At 36.4% G+C, this 21,323-nt stretch overlaps 2 protein-coding genes across 4 annotated transcripts; one reads left to right on the top strand and one right to left on the bottom strand.

Moving 5' to 3' along the window:
• Positions 1–333: 333 nt before the first annotated feature.
• On the top strand, positions 334–13,728 carry LOC102228286 (cadherin-related family member 1-like). 2 transcript variants are annotated; one of them, XM_014469722.2, is made up of 17 exons: positions 334–447; positions 965–1,060; positions 1,304–1,449; positions 1,531–1,581; positions 2,263–2,352; positions 2,462–2,548; positions 3,088–3,204; positions 3,490–3,633; positions 4,301–4,379; positions 4,491–4,591; positions 4,777–4,980; positions 5,597–5,749; positions 6,788–6,952; positions 7,786–7,853; positions 10,177–10,405; positions 10,502–10,759; positions 11,694–13,728. In XM_014469722.2, exons 1-17 carry the CDS (start codon positions 387–389, stop codon positions 12,252–12,254), a joined length of 2,610 nt encoding a protein of 869 aa, XP_014325208.1. In that variant the 5' UTR covers positions 334–386; the 3' UTR covers positions 12,255–13,728. The 2 variants fall into 2 exon arrangements, with proteins under 2 accessions (XP_014325208.1, XP_023182847.1); XM_023327079.1 differs by lacking the exon at positions 11,694–13,728 and adding an exon at positions 10,955–11,179.
• Positions 13,729–15,215: 1,487 nt separating this feature from the next.
• Positions 15,216–20,610, bottom strand: LOC102228036 (leucine-rich repeat, immunoglobulin-like domain and transmembrane domain-containing protein 2). 2 transcript variants are annotated; one of them, XM_023327279.1, is made up of 4 exons: positions 20,493–20,610; positions 19,499–20,289; positions 17,297–18,042; positions 15,216–15,672 (listed from the first exon to the last, which is right to left on the bottom strand). In XM_023327279.1, exons 1-4 carry the CDS (start codon positions 20,600–20,602, stop codon positions 15,646–15,648), a joined length of 1,674 nt encoding a protein of 557 aa, XP_023183047.1. In that variant the 5' UTR covers positions 20,603–20,610; the 3' UTR covers positions 15,216–15,645. The 2 variants fall into 2 exon arrangements, with proteins under 2 accessions (XP_023183047.1, XP_014325210.1); XM_014469724.2 differs by lacking the exon at positions 15,216–15,672 and having other exon boundaries at positions 17,190–18,042.
• Positions 20,611–21,323: the final 713 nt, after the last annotated feature.

The following is a 21,323-nucleotide window of genomic DNA, read 5'->3' as shown; positions in this document are numbered from 1 at the left end:
TCATAATAGAGCAACCGAGACCATGATTACACAATTAACTTTTGTCCATCAAGTTCTTTTCCCTTTACAATTTTTCTGACTGAAGAATAAAATTGTTATTTCTGAAAATCAAAGCATGTTTCTGAGCAAAACTATCGAAAAGAAAAATAAATATATTACCTACTAACAGAGTTGTTATTACCTCATTTTTGCCGACAGAGGTATGCTATGGCTTTCTGCATGATGAAGCCCAGTTGGACTGGGTAAATCTTAGCGGTCATTGGATTACCAGGTAAGCATCTGCTTTTAGCCTTGTGCAGCCGTTGGAAAACACCTTGCGAGCTGCGCCTGCATGACTCTCAACAGAGCTGTCTTCATGGTGCGGCTTCATTACTTCATTTTGTAGGATGAAGAATGTGGAGATTTCTAATTTGCCACTGCTTTTTGTGTTTGTGCAAACCTGCCTAGGTAAGTTTTCTTCAATAATAGTCAATATTCAGGTGATTAGATAAGATGAGATTGTTGAAGCTTTTAAGAGTCTCTGGTATGATTACTTTGTGGATTTTTTTATTTAAATAGATTTTTTTGTATTTACGAATTTATAATTATACGTTTTGTGGGTTTTTTTATTCATAAATGTCAAGCTTATTTCAGTATATTAATTTATTTGTCAAATGAATATATAGGAGGTACAGCTGTGATTACTTCTGTAGATATATGCTAAATAAATTTTGTAAAAATGTATTGACTATGTTTAGATAAGTAGCTAAGCAGGCTGACGTAATCCCAGCCAACAGGACTTGAAAACAAATGTGTATATTTATGTATATCACATAAGATTAGCTGCAAAACTAACAAATGACAAAAAGGACAAACATTCGAGAGTTTAAGGTGTTTTGGTTTCTGTTTAAAGCTAAATGCAAAAAAATGTTTTGCAATGCATTTCTTTTCACAAACTTTGGTGGAATAATGCTTCCATCCTCAGCTCAGGCAGACTTTGCTCCCTATTTCTACGACAATGGCCCATCCAGCAACAATGGGAATCTGGCCCTGTTCAGCCTCTCTGAGGATACCCCTGTTGGTGAGACAGACCCCACTCATCCACCTCTCTAAAATAATGACAGTCCAGTTTGAGGCTTTGGTAACTTTGGTGTCTGAGAGTTCAGAATGCTAGATAATATTTGATAGTTGGACAGCTCGTTAAATGCCCTGTTCATCTGCCGTCACCATCTGTTGATGTGAGAAACTGCTTGATCATGGTGAATGTGGCTCAGTCAGGAAACTTTGTCACTGTGATTTATGATATAGTGTTTTCATTTTTTAGGTACACAAATCTATCAACTTAACGGCACAGACCCTGAAGGCCAGGAGGTGAGGTATGGTCTTTCCTTTGACCCAGGGTCAAAGGAGTACTTCAGAGTAGACCCAAAGTCAGGAAATATTACATTAGTGGAAACAATGGATAGAGAGGTAAGCTCAAAACTAAAACATAAATTCACACAATCATTGTTGAACCTTTACAAAAATTTATTTTTCTTTCTTTTTATGTAGCAACAAGACTCAGTTGATGTTAATATCAGCATCACAGATGGAAGAAGCAAGGTATTTAAAGAAAAATAATTAATCAAGCAAACAAACCATTTGCCAGGAATGTCGTTGATATAAGAAACTTGGAGGACTTTTAGACACCTTCTGTAATTTTTTGGAATAAAAGCAGCTTTTCAACAATTAAATTTTTATCAGGCATGTGTACTCTGTAAATCTTAGAGGTGCACTGATTTTAGTTTTCTGAATGATTTCAGACCTCTAGTGTTTTAGTGCTCTCATTTTGCTATTATACCTGATTAAGAACCATTACTAACAGCATTTAGTATATATTTTTTTCATTATATTAAACACCTCAGTGACAATAAAAATAGCTAACTTCTTTTTACAATTACATATTCAACATCCAAAAACATACTAGAAGCATCACTAGTGTGACTTGAAAAGTCTTGGGTAAAGTTCACAAATTGGAAAAATAACATACAGTTCATGCTCAAGGCCAGACAAACTGAAAATGAACCAATTCCATCATGTATCGTTTGTAATTATGTTAGTGGACTTGAATAACAGTAAATGTCTGCATGTTTGTGACAATTATATTTCAGCAGTAATTGAGTAACCCAAGATATTCAATGTTGCTTAATTCACCCTTCAGTAGGTTTAATGTTGTGGATGGTTTAAAGGATGAAGTCTAGTTGTTGTTTAAAATAAATCAGATACCCTTTCTATTCTTTCCAGGTTGTTGAACGAGTCACAATATTTGTGACGGATGCAAATGATGAAAAGCCTGAATTCCAAAACATGCCTGCAATCATAGATGTGTTAGAAGTAAGATAAACGGATGTCTGAGTTTTAGTTTCATAATCAAAAGAGACACTTATCTAATAATGTGATCACATAAATGTGAACTTGTCTTTGTACACTTTGCAAACTTTAGACAACTGAATCTGGTAGAAGTATCTACAAAGTGGAGGCTGTAGACAGAGACACGGGCTCTGGAGGCTCAGTTACCTACCATCTCCAGGTATGATTCATGAACTAAGCTAATGTTGATTTGCATGACCAACTCTATGTATAGATGAAGCTCTTTTCTAGTTAGTATCAATCAGATTTTGTTGTATATTCACATTTGTTCATTTGCTTGCATGTGGTGGTGTTATTTTGAAGGCAGGGATTACATCACAATCACATTAGAGTCAGGTACTGAAAGATTAGAGGGCTGCTTTGGCAGTGGGTGGTGGGTAGTGCTAGTTTGCACTTTGGGCTATTGGGACTATAGAACAGCTGGCCTTATTGTAACAGACAGAAATGAATGCGGAGCGTTCACATTTGGTTATACCAGCATTATACAGTCTGCTACGTCTATAATCACATGAGGTTTAGTACATTCAAATCGACAGATACAGAGATGTTGGCTAATTCAATCAGCTGTGGAGAATTTTTATTATTCTTCCATCTGTCCACCTCCATGTGTGTTACAGTTTCTAAGGGTTTTCAGTTACAGGCTTGTGTTACTAGATTTCAATCTTGCTTTTTTTTTTCTTGCTCTTTCCTTTGTTACAGTCACCACACTCCAGTTTGTTTGCGATTGACATAAACAGCGGAGTTCTCCGTATCAAATCTGGACAAATGTTGGATTATGAGAAAACAAAGACACACTTTGTTACTGTCATTGCAAAGGTACAAGTTCTATCAAGAATATTTATTTCTGACTTGCACTTCAACACTTTCCTCACTGGATGAAGCTGTTTTGACTGCGAGTAGTTTTGAATAAGTTAAACCTTCAGTTGCTAGATGTTTTATGACATGTCATTGTTTCAAGTTTCTATTAAAGTGTATTCTAGTGCCATACAAGAGAAAAGAACGAAGCATTACACTTGTTTAATGAAACTATTATTTAAAAATCTCTTAGATGAATTTTAGGAAATAAATAGTTGTGTGAACATCTCAATGTGTTTGTTTCAGGATGGGGGAGGCAACTTGAATGGCAAGGAACAATTTATGTCATCCTCTGCGACGCTCACTGTCAATATGATTGATGCACAAGACACTCCACCTTTTTTTATTGGAACCCCCTACTTTGGCTATGTTTACGAAATCTCAGTGCCGGTGAGTGTCAAAATCTCCCAAAAACTTTGAATGAAACACATAATCACACCACATTCACCACATTTGTCGTTCTAACACTATGCATATAACACCCATATCTATTCTAAAGTTTTGACATATAAAAGTGATAATTTAACACATTATTTAACAAAGGTGAAACCAATTTGTTAAATAAATTCATTACACACATTGTGATGTATGTAAAATTTATTTGTTAAGCTTAGAATAGACCACGATGGCAAAACAAAATCAAGAAATATCCGACAGAGTAATGGGAAAGATGGCTGACTTGACAGTAGTCCATCTAACAGTCATTGACACCCTCCATGAGGAGGTTAAACCACTAAAAGTCATTGCTAAAAACTTTTAAAGACAGAACTGAGTGGAATGAAAAGCATAGCAATGTGCAAGAAACAGGGACAAACGCAGTCTTAAAAATTATCAGAATTACAAACAGCTTTTATTTTGTAGAATTTAGAAGCTCGCTCTGAATCTCAGTGAAATTTTGATTTACAAAACTAATTTAATTTATTTAATTTAATTTTAATTTAATTATTTAATTTGAATTTATATTAATTTTTAAAGTACCGTAGTTCATTAGATATCAAAATATAACGTCACACTTATTGTATGTTTGTAAATGATTCTCAGTTTTTTTCTTTGACAGGGATCTGAAATATTTACAGTTAGTGCCAAAGATGGAGATGTGGGAAACCCAAATCCAGTCAGCTATTCATTCGAAGAAGGTGAGCCTTCACAGCAAACATTTGCGGGGGAACTTACAGCTACATAAGTAAGAATGAATAAAAATAAATAAATAAGTGTTTATCTGTCTTTTTTTGTTTTTGTCTCACTAGGTGATGACGGTGTTTTTGGCATTAATAAGACAAGTGGTTGCATATCCCTGCTGGTTGCTCCAATTTATCTGAAAAGAGAAATCTTCAACATTAAAGTCAGGGTAATGCAAGTTCTAACCAACCCATTTTTCTTAACTTATAAAGAAAGCAAACATTCAAGCTCTTTGAATTATGACATTATTGTTTATTTTGCTTTTACTGAGCATTTTGTTCCTTTGTGATTTGAGATGGCAACATATGTTTATCTTGTGCAAACAAAATGACCCAATATTGTACCTTTGGACAGGCAACAGAAATAAGTCCAGAGGCCAAAGATTTGGACTATGGAGTGACCACAGTGGTGATACGTGTGGTGGATTTAAATAATAATCCCCCAACCTTTTATGGGGAGAATGGTCCACAGAATATGTTTGAGTTGACCATGTACGAGCATCCACCAGAGGGAGAAATACTCCGGGGACTGAAAATCACAGTTAATGACTCTGATAAGGTAGGAGATCTCTTGTAGAAAACTGTTGTTTATAGAAATTTTACCACAGCACATATTATTATGTAGCATTAACAATAAAACACCATCATCACTCCAGGCCACCTGGTCTGATTTGTTATACAGTGATACTAATTTTGTGAAAGTATTATGTTGTTATCTAATCAGAAGCAGGTTTAATCAACAATGACTGTGTGTTTAGGAGAGTGTCATGCTGTCAAGAAAGAGCTACTATTATCAAAAACCATTCCCATTAATATCCCATGCATTTGAATTCAAGTCAATAGAAACAGAAAGGTGCGTGCTGTGCCATTTGTCAACTTACGCAAGCGCCTTTTGTTTTTAAAAGCTACATCATTGGTTGATGCTGGATGGATTTTCTATCATAATGCTCTCACAAGAGCAGACTCTTTATGTCCACTAACATCATGTTTCACTCAGGGTATTATTACTTAAGCTGTTATCCGAGTGGTTTAACTCTTATTACTATAGCAATTAAGGACAAAAAGCTTTTACTTGAACAGGAAAGACAGCATGCAACTCAGATTTTTCTGTTTGTTGAGGATAAAATGTGTTGGATTTTTGAATGGCATGTTGATGTATGTTCATGCTCTTGCAGGGTGCAAATGCCAAATTTAATCTAAGATTGATTGGACCAGGAAGAATGCTGCGAGCCGTCCCCCAGACTGTACTCAATGAGGCCCAAGTAACAATCTTAGTGGAGGACTCTGCTGCGATGGACTATGAGAAGCATCACTTCCTAACATACAAGGTAACCTCTTGACAACAAAATATGGTGGGAAAAGTAAAAATGTCAATGTTTTCTTAAATAGACATTTTTCTGACAAGACTAGAGACATACATTTATATAATTGATAACCCAAGTGATTAATACACAGTAGAAGCAAATAGGTCCATAAATGAGATTAGACAAAATAAAGTTAAATAACAGCAGGGAATAATTGCACAGGAAACAAAGAAGATATAAAAATGGATCAAAAGACAAGAAGATGCCTTAATCTATCAGGATTTAGAAAACAGTCCGATTCCCTGCCAGTGTAAACAATGTCTGCTGGTTATAATCTATTTAATGGGCTATGAAAAGGTTAATCTGGACTTTTCAGAAAAGTTGTCCATGAGTCAAAGACCACTCACAAAGAAAAGAGCTAAAGTTAGCAGAAACATATTTTTTTCCATAACAAAAAGCAATATAGTGAAGCCCAATGGTCCTCAATGAAATACTGTGAAACTATAGTTTGATTAGAATGTGACTGTACACACCATTGTTGGAGGAGGCAGAAATCACTGTGCATCACCCCAAAAACATATAAACAGTAAAAACTGTAGGTGGGCACAGTAGTGTGGGGGGCTGCTTTTTGGTGTATTACTGACAAGACATCTGTCTGCCAATAATATCTATTTAAAGAACTGAAGGTCAGAGTTCATAGATGGGTCTCACAGAACCTCCAAAATTTTAAGACTGTGTGAAAGCAGGTGGCCTGAGCAATGCATCTGACCATACACAAGCCTTCTTAACTTTTTTATTACCAAAATAGATTTTTATTTATTTTAAGAGTTCAATGCTTCCTATTTGTATCATGTCACCGTATTAAACAAAATTATGAGCTATTGGTGTTTGTAGATTACAAGTCCTGTCACCAACATCTTTTGAGAATTTTATGTACATCCCCCTATTATAATATATTCACTGATAAAACTTTAACATATTCAGTAAAATTTTCTTCCTGCCACAGCCTAAAACACAGTTTTGAAGTTGAAAATATTTCTTAGCTATTTTTGTCTTTTTCAGCTGCTCGCAGTCGAGATTGACACTCCAGAAAGATTCAGCGCCACAGCACACATCATCATTCACCTTCTGGACACCAACGACAACGCTCCCAAATTTTCTTCGGACTATTACATCGCCAGAATTCCCGAAAACTCACCCGGCGGCTCAAATGTGGTGTCAGTCACGGTGAGAGACTTCTTGTCTTGTCTAAAAATACATGCCAGTACGGACATACGTCACTCAGAGCAATAACGCAGTGTGATTTGGACAAAATGCTCAACAGGGCCCTTTAATTCTCTAAATGTAGACTCTTTGGGCTGTGGGGGTTGGGATAATATGTGAAATCATGTAGATAAAAGCTAGGCGAGGTAAGCTGCCAGATGGCTATCACTTTCATTTTGTTGTGTAACAGCAAATTCCCTAGCTTCACCCTCTTCCCCTACTCTGCCCCCAACATGTATCAGGACATACAGCTGCAAAAATATGTCCATGTGTAAAACAAAAACTTTAAAGGACACGCTGAAATGATTGATATTTGCTGTAACACATCCTCTGCCCTTGTCGGTTCATATCAGATCAAAAGCCACAGGGAGTCCAACTAATAAGTCCTGGCCTTGAGCAAACACCGCACAGGCTCTTTGCCTTGATCCCTGGCAATTTCAATCAGATAAAAGAACAGCCAACAAGTGACCTTGGACACATGGAGACACTGAACAGACCTCCCAGCAGCTGCAGACAGACAGATTAGCCGAAGCCCAGGATAATATTTCGTCATCAGATAGGCACTGTTTTCAGACGTAACCCCTGTAACATCATGCACATACGTATGACTGGTTTATCCAGCAAATTGAGTTGAGTTTTTAAGATTCAAGTGAATAAAAGATAAATAGAATGAGATTCTCTTTTTATAAAAAACTGAACTATTAAGTATAAGGAATTTCTTCCACTAATATAATCAGTGCAAGCACGCCATATTTTTTTCTTCCACTTGATAATGTGTCACTGGTGATTGTTTTCAGGCTTTAGACCCAGACTCAGGACCCTGGGGTGAAGTCAAATACTCTATCTACGGATCGGGGGCTGATGTGTGAGTACTGCCAAGATTTGTAAAAAATGTACTTCTGTTTTATTACAGTATGTAGACTTTTATAGCATATTCATCACATTATCAACGCAGTAGTCACCTTACACAAGTCAGAAGTTACACTTTTTCATGTTTTTAAGATAAATGAAACCTAATTAAATGGGAGCGCAGTGCATAATTGTAAAGTAGAACTAAAAGGACTTGCTTGGCCAGTGTAACACCTGCATGTGCTTCAAACAAAACAATTCTATTGTAGTTCTGGCTGTATGTTTAAGGCTGTTCCTCTGTTGCTCCATCCATCTTCCCATCAAACCTATCAGACCAGCTTTCCTGTCCCTGCTAAAAAAAGAAAATCCCCTCAGCAGGAAGCTGCCACCACCTTGTTTTACTTTGTAGATGTTATGTGCAGGGTAATTATCTGGATGCCTCTCACAGTGTTTTGCATGTTGACCATACGACCATGGGTAGTACATTAAATCACAACAGAATAAGTAGAAGTTTGTGGCGGTAACTTCACAAAATGTGAAAAACCTTATGGTGTATGAATATCTTTGTAAGGGAAAAAATATCCACATAAATTGCTACTTAGCCAAACTCTACTAAATAAAGAGGTTTTTTTTATTTAGATTAATTTTGTAAAAATAATTTATACATTATGTTATGTACTCAAACATCTACGAACTTTAAAAATTACATTTTGTGTATTTTGTCTATGTGTGATGAAGTAAGAGAGAATTTGTTTTCACAACAACAAAAACAAGTGGCCTTTGTTGCCAATGCCATGTTTTCGCAACTGAATAAGAAACTTTTAAATAGATCTGAACCTGGAAATTTGTAGAACAAACACAAAAAACAGCAAAGATATCTGTTGCCATAGAAACATAAAAAAAATCACATATTTTTGGTTATTTCTATTTGTTGTTTTCAAATTTCTTTCCTTTCAATGAATCTCAGTGTTGTAACCTCGGGAATCCACTGATTTCCACTTCCAGGAAAACATCTAAAGGGTCTTTGTTCTTCCTTTGTGAACAGAAGAAGGTCCACCAAATTTCTATTTACTTTAAAACCCCTTCATATTAAGGACCAGAAATCACTTTTCAAAGTGAAAATGTGCCCTTGTGTTTATTTGTTTGTTTGTTTTTTTAATAAAATACAAATTAAAACAAACTCTTACATTATGACACGAGCTTTGTTAACAAGGCCTGCTCTCTGTAACCATCTCATGTGGTTCATATTTTTTTGAATATTTGATGCAGATTTTGAGCTCTGCAGTAATGAGTTTAAGTCGATATGTGATGTCACATGACAGAGCAAAGGATTTCCAAAATAAGCATCAGCGAGAGATTTGGAACACTTACGCTTACATGTTCGTTTAATCAAAAACATTTGACATCTATCCTGTGTTATACTTTTAACAAATTGCTCCTTCAAGACTAAAATGCCATACTTTAGAATAACAAATTTCAGAGGTTACGCATTTTTACAGAAGGTTGTGGATGGTTTGGATGTCAGAGAGCAACGCAGTACATATCAGCCTTGGTCTGCTTTAATCCCTTAATGGGATTGGAGGAGAAAATAGACTGCTCTTTGCTTCTGCGTACCTTGTACTACAGCAAAATTCATTGTTAGTCATGCAAACAAGTCAGTAAATACAATCTAATTCCAAACTGACTGTAATTATTATGAAAAACAATAGTGCTATTTCAGGAAAAAAAAACATAAGCTAAAATGGTTATTTTGTTTTGGTTTTTTAACAATTAGCTCACAATACTTAATTGTTGCAATACACATCAGGAACAGATCAATAATATGGAAGATGGGTGTTTCATATCAACACAAAGCTCACTTAGACTGTGACGCTCAAGTAAATTGGTGATAATCTCTAAAATTGTGAGGTTGACTTATATGCATAAATTTTAAAAGTTCAACAAAATGAATGTTTCATTTTCTCAAATGGATTTTTTGCAGATTAACAGATTTGCAAAATGTTTTGAATTGCTAGGAAACAGTATTCTTAATTGGCTACTCTTACCCACGTGCTTTTTCACAATGAATCACAAACTTCTTAGAGTTAACTTTTATTTGTTGTATTTTAATTCACAGCTACATCATGAAGATGTGGAATCTTTTTTTTTTATTATTTTATTAAAGTTTAAAAAGAAATGACACTAGGGATGTCCCAATTATGGCATTTGTTGTTTCCAATACCAATCCAGGTTATTTAAGATTACCTGGTCATACTGTAATAATTTATTAGGGTAACATGTTTACTTGAAATACTCAGTGAAAGTAAGAAATATTTCTATTCGACTCTATTTATTTGCAGGTTTTTGATCCAGCCTACATCCGGGATCATTTACACCCAGCCCTGGGCGAGTCTGGATGCTGAGGTGAGATCTAAGTATAACTTTTATGTGAAGGCAGAGGATGCTGAGGGAAAGTACAGCCTGGCTGAAGTTTTTGTGACCGTGTTGGATCTGAATGACCATCCACCTGCTTTCAACAATAACTTCCTGGAGAAGACCATGGTGATAGGAGCGCCAGTGAAAATAGAGGTATGCACTGTTGTGGTACTGGATGTAGATAAATTAAAATTCGGTCAAACATATTTTTTGGAACAACTACCGTATTTAAGAACAGCTTCCCTACAGGCTATGGACGACGACGCAGAAGTACCCAACAATGTTATCGAGTACGCCATCATGAAGGCCGAGCCAGACAACAACATCTTTGACATAAATGCTGACACAGGAGAAATCAAGTTAAAGTCCTACATCAAGTCAATGGCTATCATTCAGAATATTACCAAGAAGAGAGACTGCAGTTGGTCCCTGGTAGTCCAGGCTCGTGACCGGGGTCAGCCATCCTTCAGCACCACTGCAGTTGTCAAGATTGACATCACTGAAGCTGTAAGTCAAGTAGTTTGTCTGTACCGGTAGTTTGCAGACATTCATTTTTTCCTTATTCACACTTTTCCTCAAAGTCTGACTCTTTTAGAGTGAATCATAAATTTAGAAATGATCTGTGCTGAATTTACTTGAAATATATAATTTTGAAAAGTTATAGCCACAAATGTCTCATAGATGCAATTGTGATGTTTTCAGATCAAATCCAGATTTGTCTCATACTTCGTGGGTCTAAGGAAACGTCCCGGGGCAGTGTTTGGGATTTGTTTGACCCTCGTGACCTGCGCTGTCTCCCTAACAATCGTCATTTCAACCGCTATGTACTGGAAATCTGTGAAAAAGACCCGTGTACAACCTCAGGGCAAGATCAGAAAGATTGCACGGAGGCCTGTGTCATAAATGAAACTTGCCTTGAGATCATCAGCACAGCCGCACTGTTGTTTTTACTCTGTGGTTCCAAGAATTTGCAGCTACTCGTTTTCAGAGGACTTTGTAGTACATCAAGACTGTGTCTGTAAAAGAGTACATAAGGGAGCACAATCTTTCAAAATTTGCAAGTTTGTCACCTATATTTTGATTTATCACTCTAATTATGGCACAAGGAATTGTTCCTTTTAAATTTTTGGATTGGATTTTTCAAAGTATGTTTTTAAGTTTTTTTCTGTTATTTTAATATTGTTCTCCTCAAATGCTGAATGGTCTATTGGTTCCTCTACGAACCTCTCTGATCTTGTCTTGTCAAAACCTAAAAAAAGTTAAAGAAAAATTCAAATTAACACCCCGAAGAAGCATATAAACCAAAGCTAAAAGTACAGAGCTATAAGCAATTTATAGCTCTGAACATATCACTAATCAATCAATACCAGCACTACAGAACAGTAAATCTTTGTGTGATTTTAGTCCCATGGATTTGAATTCTTCTTGTGCTCTTTTACAGACTCAACTGAAAGGGGGGCCTTTGGGATCATTTATAGAGATGAATAGAAACAACTCATTACAAATCATAGGTATGCTCTTTGGTATCATTAGCCTTGTGGTCATAGTCACAGTCGTCATCTCCACCGCCACATTCCTGCGTAACAAAAAGTCCAATCGGATCCTGCCCAGCCGCAGAGTACGGAGAAGGCCACCGAAACAGCCGTTCTGGAACTTCAAAAGCCCATTTAAGTCATCAGAGACCCCAAGAGAGGATTTCACAGTTCAAGAAGAACAGCAAGAACCAGAGGTGATTGTGAACAATGTCAACTACAACAACAATTTCAGTACTGTTGTAAGACATTGGCCTCCACCACCCTGTGCACCTTCTTTGCCCCCTCCGCCGCCCACCTATTTACCAGGAGAACGACACTGGACCGTACCCACAGTCTCTGCAGTTGTGGTCCCCAAGCCCAAAAAGAAGCCGACGATGGACAGAAGGGACACTGTAAACAAAGCATTAGTTTCAGAACTGAAGATGAGACTGGAGCAGAAGAAAATGGCATCACTTTATAACACGTAAAAAGATTAAGATTTTGTAAAGTGAGGTTCATTATCGGTAACAGTTCCTCTACCTGCCAGAGACAGGTGTCATATAGGAAACTTTGTAGAACAGCAAACTTTGCTGTTCTACAAACAGCAAAGTTTGTAGAACTTAGAAGGGAGCCTAACAGCCAGCTAGATGGCCTCCCAGCTTTAGTTCATTTTAGCAAATCAGCTCATAGTAAAACTGTTCATACCTGTGGAAATAAATGCAACAGCAGAGGTTGAAAATCTGACCAGCTGTTTAAGCCTTTAACATATACAAACTTTTCACTACAGCCTCAATATCAACACAGTGTTCGTATCACCGTGAGCTCTGAGAGATATAAATTACCCAAATGAGGAAACCAGCCGATCTTCACACTCTGTCCTTGTTAAAAACAAGCATTATTTTTCTTCTTCTGCAAAAAAGTTTTAATTACAGTTTTCATTATTTGCCATGTGTTTATTTATGTCACTGGAATAGCCACAATCACAGTAAAAAAGTTACTGGTGGAGTTCTGTTGAAAGTACTGGTGGACCTCTAGTGGCATGTTCTTATGAAGAAATTAATGCCACAATGTTTTGCAGATAAGCAGATATTGAAGTGGATCAGGAGGTATAAATTGGACCTAAACCATCACATCTACACTATATAAGGAGTATTTTTTTCTATTTTCTACAAATTCACTAATGTGGCAGCATTCGGATACAGGTATAAAGGAACTATTACAGTTAATAACCTCACTTCAAAAGGATAAGCAATCTCAACACAAGGTCCTTTTGGCAAGTCCAGTTTTCTGAGAAACGTCTTTTATTGTTTAATCATCACCAGATCATCACTACTTCAGCCAGATGAGAACAAGCTTTACACCTTGTGATGAGATTGAAAATAAAATTGGCATAGATACAAAGATGAACTCAATCATTAACAGAGCTCACACAGACAGAACAATGTGTGTGTGCATTGTTCTGTGTGCATGAATGCAAGCTCTTATAAGTTTAAATAAGTTAAACTAAAATATGAACCTGTTTCATTTCATGTATATAATGTAATTTTTATAAGTGGAAAAAACTGCCATATGTATTATTGTTCTTATTGAAATCCTAATTCTAAATGAATAATCATTTTTTGTTGTGGTTGATCAAACAATCTCATAATTGTAATAACTGAGCTCTTCTTTCTTGAATATCAAGACATATTTGACACAGCGTTTTTGTTGGCAATATATTGTTTGCTTAGCTTGCAAACGTCTTCCAAGAGATTTTATAGTCCTTCAGCTCATAAGGATCAGGCAGAGGGAAGAACGCCAAAGTGGTCAAACAAAGAAGGTCTTGAACATTTTGTGCAGATGTGAAGCACTGCATTACCATTAATATTCACATTTGATGTATTTACCATTTTATGGTATGTATATTTCAGTAAATATTTTTTGTTATTGTTCAAACAATTATGCTTTCAATAAAAAAAGTTATTCCTTTCACTTAATGTGGAGACATCTTATTTATTTGCATTGTTTATGTCCATCAGAATTATACCTTAAGGTAACATTTTATCCATTAAAAGTGAATATGAAATAAGAGATCATCCTTGATAACTTTTGAGCTTCGGCCTTCTTTATCGTCTATAAAGAAGGCCAGCTTCATTTAATAATAACCTTTACCAGCTCTATACATCTACTATACTAAGTCTACCACACATCATAATACTAAGCTAAAAGTCATTTTTTAGAGCAAATATTGAATAATAAAGTCAATAATACATGAATGAATAATAAGTTGTAGCAGTGGTTACAACAAATTAAATTGGGGAATAATAAGTTACATTTTCTTCTGTCATATGGAGACCAAGGATTTTACAGCAAAAGGCTGCAACCTTACACCACCCTCAAAATCACATAACCACATATGAACAATAACAAAACATCTGCCTAGCAGAAAACGAGAGGTGCCAATCTCAGTGAGCTGTTTAAAACCTTGATCCTAAATGAGTCCAAGCGCGGCTGAACTGATCTCTTTACGTCACTGAAGAGAGCAGAGGAAAATGCAAGAGACAGGGGGGGGGGGTTGGTTTGTCTGATCTGATCATAAAGTGACGGTGGGAGGGATGTTAGAGAGGATGCAAGTGTTTGGGTATTATGTCAAATGAACAATGCCATTGGCTGCAGCATATCCGAAGTGCCATCTGTCCCAGCCGGTCAGTGCAAATGTGACTTTTAGCTGCATTTTGGAGTCGAGAGAGAGCTGCAAAAATTATGCAAAGTAATATTCAACAAATTACATTATTATTGAAAAGTATGTTTTATTTAGTACCTCGGTTCTCTACGTTAGACACATGACATAGATTAATTACGCACAATTTTAAAGCCTTCATTTTTGTTAATTATAATTTTTGATTTACAGCTATATCAGACCAAATTACAGAATTGGGGGTTTAATCAAAACTATATCTGACTTAGAGTTGCTTTGACAAATGAACCTCATGATATTTTGTATGTTTGTTTTGCAACTGTACATGTATGCTTAAAAAAGAGGGGCAAAAATATAGCAATGGTGATAGAACTGATTTTTCGTTTATAGACAAACATCATTAGATTAATTCAGAAATCTGAAAAGTTGTGTTTGTCAGTGTGAGAACGTAAGCTTGTAGCTGAAATAAGTAATTTTATTTCAGTCAGCCTGTGTTTATAGCATTGTAATGAGCCGCAAATAGTTGTGTTATTCCTGCGAATAATGGGTTTACTAAATTGCAACCTTAAAAGTGAGAAATGTTCTCTGCCCATACAATAAATTCATATGTTTATTGTCGTCTTTCTCATATTAAGCAGAGATCCATTAGTGGAATAAGCAAGCTTGACAAGAAGTGCTTGACAGTAGTTTTTACTAAAGAAAAGGACATTTTACATACATTTTGTACAAGTCATGAGTGATAAATCAAACATAATTTTACTTAAAAATAATTCCATTCTTGGTTTATTGCAAAAGGAAGGAAGGTTTTGGCAAAAGGAAGACAAACATAAAATGTTTCAATAAAACCACAGCCAGATGTTTTATGTACACATTCTATGAGACAAATATCTAGAGAAATATTACACTATATGAACCGAACACGTACACACCCTAGTCAAGACATTCATTTAAAAAGCATTTTTAGGAAGCTGGCTACCTTCTGTCCAATATGTCTAAAAACTGAAACCAGCCAACAGAACCCCACAGTAGAAATTTATTCCCATCCATTTCAATCATTGTCAAAGTTGCAAATTCATAATTCAAATTCAATCAGCAAATAAATGACGATGAGAGAAACATACACACGGTAGGATATATACATGTGTCAATTTTCTATACTGTCGCAAATCCTTGAAATGCATTGGTGACCCAACAGTCATCTTTCACACCTTTCCAACAACCTTCTTGGCCTAGAATGGAGAAAGAGAGAATTAAAACCAAACCATGAAACTGTGTCATGCTCTACAAATGCGTAGTTGAAAACATGTTTCTACATTAATAGCCTGAATTAAAGATCTGATTAAAATAGTAAATAAGTGGAGAAACCCTAAATGAACAATTCGGAGTAAAAAATTACCCAAGGTAATAAGGCATTAATTTATTATTATTATTATTATTATTATTATTATTATTATTATTATTATTATTATTATTATTATTATTATTATTATTATTATTATTATTATTATTATTATTATTATTATTATTATTAATAATAATAATAATAATAATATTGTTATTGTTATTGTTGTTGTCGTTGTTGTTGTTGTGAAGAATGTTGTAGTGAGAAATAAATGAATAAAGTGAGAAATAAAAGTGAGCAGTTGGCCAACTGAAAAACTGAAGAACTTTATTTATATTTTAAGTAGAATAAATAAAATCCTATTTATTCTTCATATAAACAGGAGTTTATGTTAAGAGCCTATTTTATTGAGTTCCCGAAAAAGCCATAACATTATGACCATCAACAGGTAAACAGTAAAGAGAAAGTGAACTTTGTGGCTCTCGGTGATGGTAATTGGACTTTTGTTACCAACTAAAGCATTTGAAAACATTTTCTAAAGATCAACCTAATCACATTAGCTATCATGTCCTAAACATGTCCTTACTTTGACTCATCAGTAGAGAGATGTGATGGAAATTAATCAAGGAAAATTTGAGTTGCTAAACTTCAAATTTGCAAAACTTAGATATACTTAAAACACATTAAAATTAAAAGTCCCCTCTGACTCCCTTTTTTGCTTGACAGGTATACAGCTCTGGAAAAAATTAAAAGACCACTTAAAATAATAAGTTTCTTTGATTTTACTTTTTATAGGTATATGCTTGAGCAAAACAAGTACTGTTCTTTTATTCCATGAACTACTGACAACACGTCTCAGAAATTCCAAGCAACAATTTAGTATTTATTTGCAGAAAATGAGAAATGGTCAAAATAACAGAAAAGATGCATTGCTTTCAGACCTACAATAATGCCGAGTTAATGTTTTAACTCAGGAAGAGCTCAGACATCAATTTTTGGTGGAATAACCAGGAAGTTTTCAGTATGGTTCAGTGCAGTGGGCTCTTCATTTTTTTCCAGAGCTGTATTCAGACTAATGAAAATTAATTTTTTACCCGTGAATAGAATGATGAGGTTTAGGTCAAGCCTAAACCTAGTTTCATTTCAGAATTGCATAATTGAATTGTGAAATACTGCAGCTGCCCATAAAAGAGTTCAACTCAATACTTTTTTATTTAGGAAAAATCATTCTTTTTCCTAAATAAAAGAATGATTTAATATAATTTATTTGACTTTGTTCTTTTTTTACATCTGTTGCTTTTGAAAATCTTATCATTTTTTGTAATGTTTTTTTGCAAAAATTCTAACTTCACAAACATCTAAATTATACATCTAAAAGAATATGTATCCAAAGAGGGATTTTGGTTACAAGTTGACTTGTTTAATGTGCTATTAATTCAATATAGTTCAGCGGTAAGTCTGCTCTGATCATCTTTGCCTTTACGAAATCTGTCTTCAGACCTCCTCCTCACCTTTCTGTCTTCATTGAAATCTTTATTGACCAGCTCTTCATCACTGGCAGCCTGCAGGCTGTCAAAAGTGCCCTGTCTTTCCCGTTCCAGCCCAGATGAGTTGCTTTCTCTCTGCCGTCTCTTCCACGACTCTATGATGACCTCATAGCAGGGAATTCGAGTGTCAGTGGTGCAGACGTACATGCCTATCGGCACAGCCAGCACCATGGCTAAAACTATCACCACTATATGGATTAGCTTCTCCCTCTGCTCCATCTCTGTGATGTCAGTTCCTGTCACAAACACAATGCACTGGCCTGGTCGTGGCATCTGGCTCTTTAGAGTTACACAGATTTCGTATTTTGTGGCAGGCATCAGATCTGAGATGGAGTAGGAGTGAATTCCAGGCCCAATGTAGGTCATTTCTTTCTTATCATCACCAGCTTGACCAAAGTGAATGGTAAACCATGTCTCGGAGGGCCGTTCTAGGGCGGCGAACCACTCAATAGAGATGCCACGCACTGTCTGCTTGGCGATGCGAATGTCAATGAAGACATTTTCATCAGCAACGTCCGATGCAGGTAGGAAGCCTGCGACGTGAGATGACGAGGCACTGTCAGCAGAGATGACATCCAGGAGGACGCTCACCGAGGAGTTCCCAATGAAGTTTACGGCAGTGCAGGTGTAGACCCCACGGTCTGCTGCACTAAGGGAAGGAATCACCAGGTGGGATCTGATGGTGTCATCGGAAACTCTTTCTTGGGACTCTGAGAAAACAAAAAAATGTATGGGTAGTTATTTAACATTTGTGCAGGGCAAAAATATTATATAATACATACAAAATTATTTAAAGATTCATTTGAGAATTCATGAAGCGATCTTCTTCTCAAGGATTCCATTAAAGTGAAAGGACCGATTTATAAATGGATTGGAAATTATATTAAACAATGTAGCTGAATTTTTAAATTCTTGCATATAGCTTGAACAGCAAAATTATACTTTTCCATATTTCAGCTGTTTAATTTTAAATCAGATGTAGTTTTAAATTAGTATTTGTGCCTTCTGATAATTATTTGCACGTAATGTAAATGGATTGATGGTAATGCTAGTCATCATTTGCTTGACCATTGTGAAAACGGCTGCAAATGACAACAGATATGTTATAATTAATAAACCATAGCTTTATTCCTGATGAAAATAAGAGATGTTTTTAGCAATATTTCCCTTTGTTTGGGGAGGGCAACTAGGTAACTAAGGGAGGGTTATTTGCTTATTGGATGCAGAAAATGCTGCTGCTCAGCTCTTGTTTTATGTTGAGGTTAGTTTAGATAAAGCAATATTGCCTAATAATGCTACTGTAGATACTTATGTTTATACTATAAGAGTGTTTATATCGTAAAGGGTTCTTAGTTTACCAGTAAAATGGGTAAACTAAGAAACCTATATAGTTAAAGAAAATTAATGTGCAATTCAGATTTTCATGTTTGACACCATTTTAGAAAAATCAACAGTCTCTATAATTAAAAATCTACAATCTTCTATTATTATGCTAAAGGTTATGAATATGAGTTCACCCAGGGAACTTAGACTGCAACCACCTATTAAAGTTAGTCATCAAGTTTTCTATGTAACACAGCAAAATGTCATGCTATTGCAATTGTTTAAGTAGTAAGACTTAGAATCAAATGTTGGGAGGGGCATCAACTCATAATATCAGCTGGCGGACCAAAGTGCCAAGGATAAGCTCTGCTAGCCCCCCTAATAAAGATAATTGGTGTGAGTTCCTTGTAGTAAATGTATCTCGTAATTTGTTACATTGGAGAATGTTGATGCAGTTCTCCAGCAGAGAGCTTTGGAGATCACCCAATCAAACAATGAAAATGTAATAATGCACTGGACATACAGTAGATTCTTGTTTAAAGCCATGGAGAGCAGGAATCTTCCCAGTCTAAAGATCAAGTGAAATGAGCTTTACTCTGTAACACCATGACCCGACATTATTAAGTAAACAGCTGCACTTAAATCTACAACAATTTAAATGAATGGTGATGTAGAGCGGTCTCATAGCATGGCACTTATCATTATAAATACCAAATATCCAAATGTAACTCTTTCTGGCATAAACATTATATGTTTGTGATTAAAATGTACGTTTAAGTATCTAATTTCACACAATTTTATCGCCTTAGCTGCAGTGTAGCTGACAGTCCATCACACTCTTACCATGAAATCCTCTGATTATCTTCAGACCATATGTCCACCACACAGCAGGGTCCGGCCTCGCCTTGGCGTAGCAGTGCAGGGTGAGGTTGGATCCCAGAGGCAGGCTCATGTTCGCCTTCGGCGTGCTGACCACTGGTTTCGTGCACGCCTGCAGCTCGATCTCGTGGAAGAACTTGCCCGCCCTAAAGTCCGGCCCTGAGCAGATCAGGTAAGAGTTCATCAGTATGATCGGAGGACTCAAGGATGTGATGAACTCCACGAGGCCCTTCAGGCGGCAGTCGCAAAGCCAGGCATTGTCGTGCAGCGCCAGGACGACGTTTGTCCTGGACGCTGTGACATCCCGCTCCTCTGCATTTTGTATTTTCTGGTAAAGAGGCCAGTTCTGGAAGACTTCTTTCGATATGACCGTGAGCTGGTTGAAGGATAAATCTAAATATGTGAGCCCTGGTAGAAATTTGAGGGCGTGCTCCGGGAGGACGTCCAGCTGGTTGTGCTTCAGGTCCAGGATCTTGAGGTTCGGTGTGTCCTCGAACGCTGTCCATGGTACTGATCGCAGCTTGTTCCCCTGCAGACGGAGCTCGGTGAGGTTCCCCAAACCCTCCAGACCTTTTGAGTTTATAACTGTGATATCGTTAAAGTTCAGCCACAGGTTTTCCACTGTGGGTGTTTTGGAAAAAGCTCCTCTGGGGATTTCAGTGAAGTGGGATTTTTCTATCCGTATTTTGGTCAAATCGTCTGGAAGGTTGTCGGGAATGGCCCGGAAGGCGCTTTCTTCCATACATATGAGTGACCTGTGGAAAAGCGCATTTGATCAACTAAAACTGGTTTTCTTTCATACAAATAACTGGATGTCACTAGATTACCACTAGTAGAGTATTCCTATTCATCTCTTACTTTGTTGGCAAAACTAGTCTAGAAATCCCAGAACCGTTTACGGAGACAGATAAGCGCATCAAAAAATAGCAAGACGGCGCCAAATGATATCCGGTCTTACCTTCCATGACGGTCATCAATACAGCTGCACCCACTTAAACATCGAGCATAACTTCTACATGGTTCAGCTTTTATTAATATTACAACCAGAAGGTAAATCATTGCGTCCATAGTCCGTGACAAAGTCTGAGGTTTGTATGCGTGGTAAAGAGATGCCCATGGCAGCAGACAACAGAAGCCTATTAAACTTAATCCCTGACATGTTTAGGAAGAAGGAACGTCTAATTCTTGGGTAGCAGCTTTGGCATCAGCTCAGCGTACCTGTTTTGTAGGTCAGGGAAAGTACAACTGCAAGGAATTCTATAGAAATTAGCTGTACTCCATAGTACAGAAATATAATTGTTGATAAGTGTGCAAGCCTATTTTTCTCTAACCTACATTGAAACTTTCCCACATTTTGTCACGTTAAGATATTAGGGAATATTGGTTGTTATCTTCTTTAATGGAGGGAAAATGACTTTCAGACATTTTTATGAATAAAATGCTGAAAAATGAGGCATTCTTTTCTGTTTGGTCACTTTTCCTCTGATTCCCCTAAATAAAATTTAATGCAACCAACTGCCTATAGATTTCACCAAATAATGAGTAATTTACTTTTAGTATAATTTCACCTGTTCTGTAAAGGCCTCAGAGGTTTGCTTAAGAACATTTCTGAACAAACACCAACATAAAGATCAAGAAATACAATAAAAAGGCCAGGGATAACATTTGGTGAAGTTTAAAGCCAGACTATGTTATAAAATCAATAACAAAAACCTCATGTGCCATCATGAGATCTGGATTATGACCAAAAGAAAGAAATATTTTTAGTAAAAAGTGGTAGCAGCGTGAT

The sequence above is a fragment of the Xiphophorus maculatus genome, chromosome 22, assembly GCF_002775205.1.
Source record: "Xiphophorus maculatus strain JP 163 A chromosome 22, X_maculatus-5.0-male, whole genome shotgun sequence".
In the NCBI taxonomy this organism is placed as follows: domain Eukaryota; kingdom Metazoa; phylum Chordata; class Actinopteri; order Cyprinodontiformes; family Poeciliidae; genus Xiphophorus; species Xiphophorus maculatus.
This window is presented reverse-complemented; position numbering and strand designations above follow the sequence as displayed.

Excerpts from the sequence above, each read along its gene's own strand:
- LOC102228286 (XM_014469722.2), top strand. The coding sequence starts at position 387 with ATGAAGAATGTGGAGATTTCTAATTTGCCACTGCTTTTTGTGTTTGTG. Across the intron at positions 3,205-3,489 it reads TTGTTACTGTCATTGCAAAG|GATGGGGGAGGCAACTTGAA; the intron begins GTACAAGTTCTA and ends TGTTTGTTTCAG. Across the intron at positions 10,760-11,693 it reads AGATTGACATCACTGAAGCT|ACTCAACTGAAAGGGGGGCC; the intron begins GTAAGTCAAGTA and ends GCTCTTTTACAG.
- LOC102228036 (XM_014469724.2), bottom strand. The coding sequence starts at position 20,602 with ATGGACGCAATGATTTACCTTCTGGTTGTAATATTAATAAAAGCTGAA. Across the intron at positions 20,290-20,492 it reads ATTGATGACCGTCATGGAAG|GTCACTCATATGTATGGAAG; the intron begins GTAAGACCGGAT and ends GCTTTTCCACAG. Across the intron at positions 18,043-19,498 it reads GATAATCAGAGGATTTCATG|AGTCCCAAGAAAGAGTTTCC; the intron begins GTAAGAGTGTGA and ends TTGTTTTCTCAG.